Genomic DNA, 1,429 nt, shown 5'->3' with positions numbered 1-1,429 from the left:
CAGGAGCGCCACCGCGCTCCCAAGCAGCGCACTGTAGCAGTGCGCCACCGGGCCGGCCCTACATGCAGTTTTATTAACAAGAAATGTTTTCTCATACTCTGTCATTGTTGATGCTGCTCCCTCTTTCTGGAAAGCCTATTCCCTGACTCACTCAACCAGATGACAAATATTAATTCATCCTATTGAGACTATTCTTGCTGAGGTCCTCTGTCTTCTAATTTATTGTCAAATCCAAAAACATTTTCATTCTTTCTCCTAATTTTCTTTGGTGGCATTTAACACTCTTGTCTACATTCTTGAAAACCTTTCATTTACTTACTGGAGGGCTACTCTCTTGTGACCAGTCTAAGGCTCACAATTCATTCTAAGGTTTCTTTGAAGACCCCACTTTCTTTGCCCCTCTTTTCTGTCAGTGTTTCCCAAGGTTCTGTCCTTAGCTTTCTCCTCATGCTTCACCCAGTCTCTTCAGGGCTGGTCATTCGTGACCATGGCTCCAAACACATGTAGTCAACTACAAAATATATAGTTAACTCCCAAATCTCCAGCTCGGATCTGTCCCCTGAAATTCAGACTCATATATCCAATTGCCTCCTAGATCTCTGTATCTCTAATTTGTCCCACAGATATCTTATCCTAAACAGATCTTATGTCCTAAACAGATCTTATTTTCCCTCCCAACCCTTTTCTTCTTCCTGTATCCCCCACAATGTCCCCAAAGAATGTTACAAGCTACCAGGTTGTCAAAGTCAGAAACTTGGCTATGATCTTGCATTCCTCACATGTAATTAATTAGTTACTGAGTCTTTTCAATGCTTCATCCTACACGTCTTTTGAACCCATCTTCTCCTTATCATCTCTGTTGCCACTAACTTAGCAATGACTTTGTCTTTAACTTTTAGACCAGGGGTTAGCCAAATATGACCTGTGGGTTAGATCCCGCCTGTTTTTGTAGGGATTGTGAGCTAAGAGTGATTTTACATTTTTAAATGACATTTTAAAATATTTAAAAAGAAAACAATATTTTGTAACATGTAAAAATTATATGACATTAAAATTTCAGTGTCCATAAGTAGAGTTTCATTGAAAAGTCCACTGAATGTCCATAAGTAGAGTTTCCATGTTTATTTGTTTTCATATTGTCTACGACTGTTTTTGTGCTATGGTGGCAGAGTTAAGTAGTTCAACAGAGACTATATGACCTGAAAAGTCTAAAATATTTACTATCTGGTCATTACAGAAGTTTATTGCTCTTTGTTGTATAGCAAACTGGCAAAAACAAACAAACAAGCAAACAAAAAAACCTATATTTTAATTTTTGCAGCTTTTGCTCACCTTTAGACCTGACCAGAACCGTCTTTCTTGGAATTTTGAATGTGGTGATGTTTTGTTTTCTACAGCACTAACACGAAACAAAAGGAAGAGAAAAGAG

At 38.2% G+C, this 1,429-nt stretch overlaps 1 protein-coding gene across 1 annotated transcript in view; it reads right to left on the bottom strand.

The window, feature by feature from the left end:
* GCFC2 (GC-rich sequence DNA-binding factor 2) overlaps positions 1–1,429 on the bottom strand; it is a 47,729-nt gene that overhangs the window by 5,601 nt on the left and 40,699 nt on the right. The window contains exon 14 of the mRNA XM_008590172.1: positions 1,333–1,399. Coding sequence (XP_008588394.1) covers positions 1,333–1,399 — 67 coding nt within the window. The remainder of the gene's footprint in view (positions 1–1,332; positions 1,400–1,429) is intronic.

The sequence above is a fragment of the Galeopterus variegatus genome, unplaced genomic scaffold (genome assembly GCF_000696425.1).
Source record: "Galeopterus variegatus unplaced genomic scaffold, G_variegatus-3.0.2 Scaffold5903, whole genome shotgun sequence".
NCBI lineage: Eukaryota > Metazoa > Chordata > Mammalia > Dermoptera > Cynocephalidae > Galeopterus > Galeopterus variegatus.
This window is presented reverse-complemented; position numbering and strand designations above follow the sequence as displayed.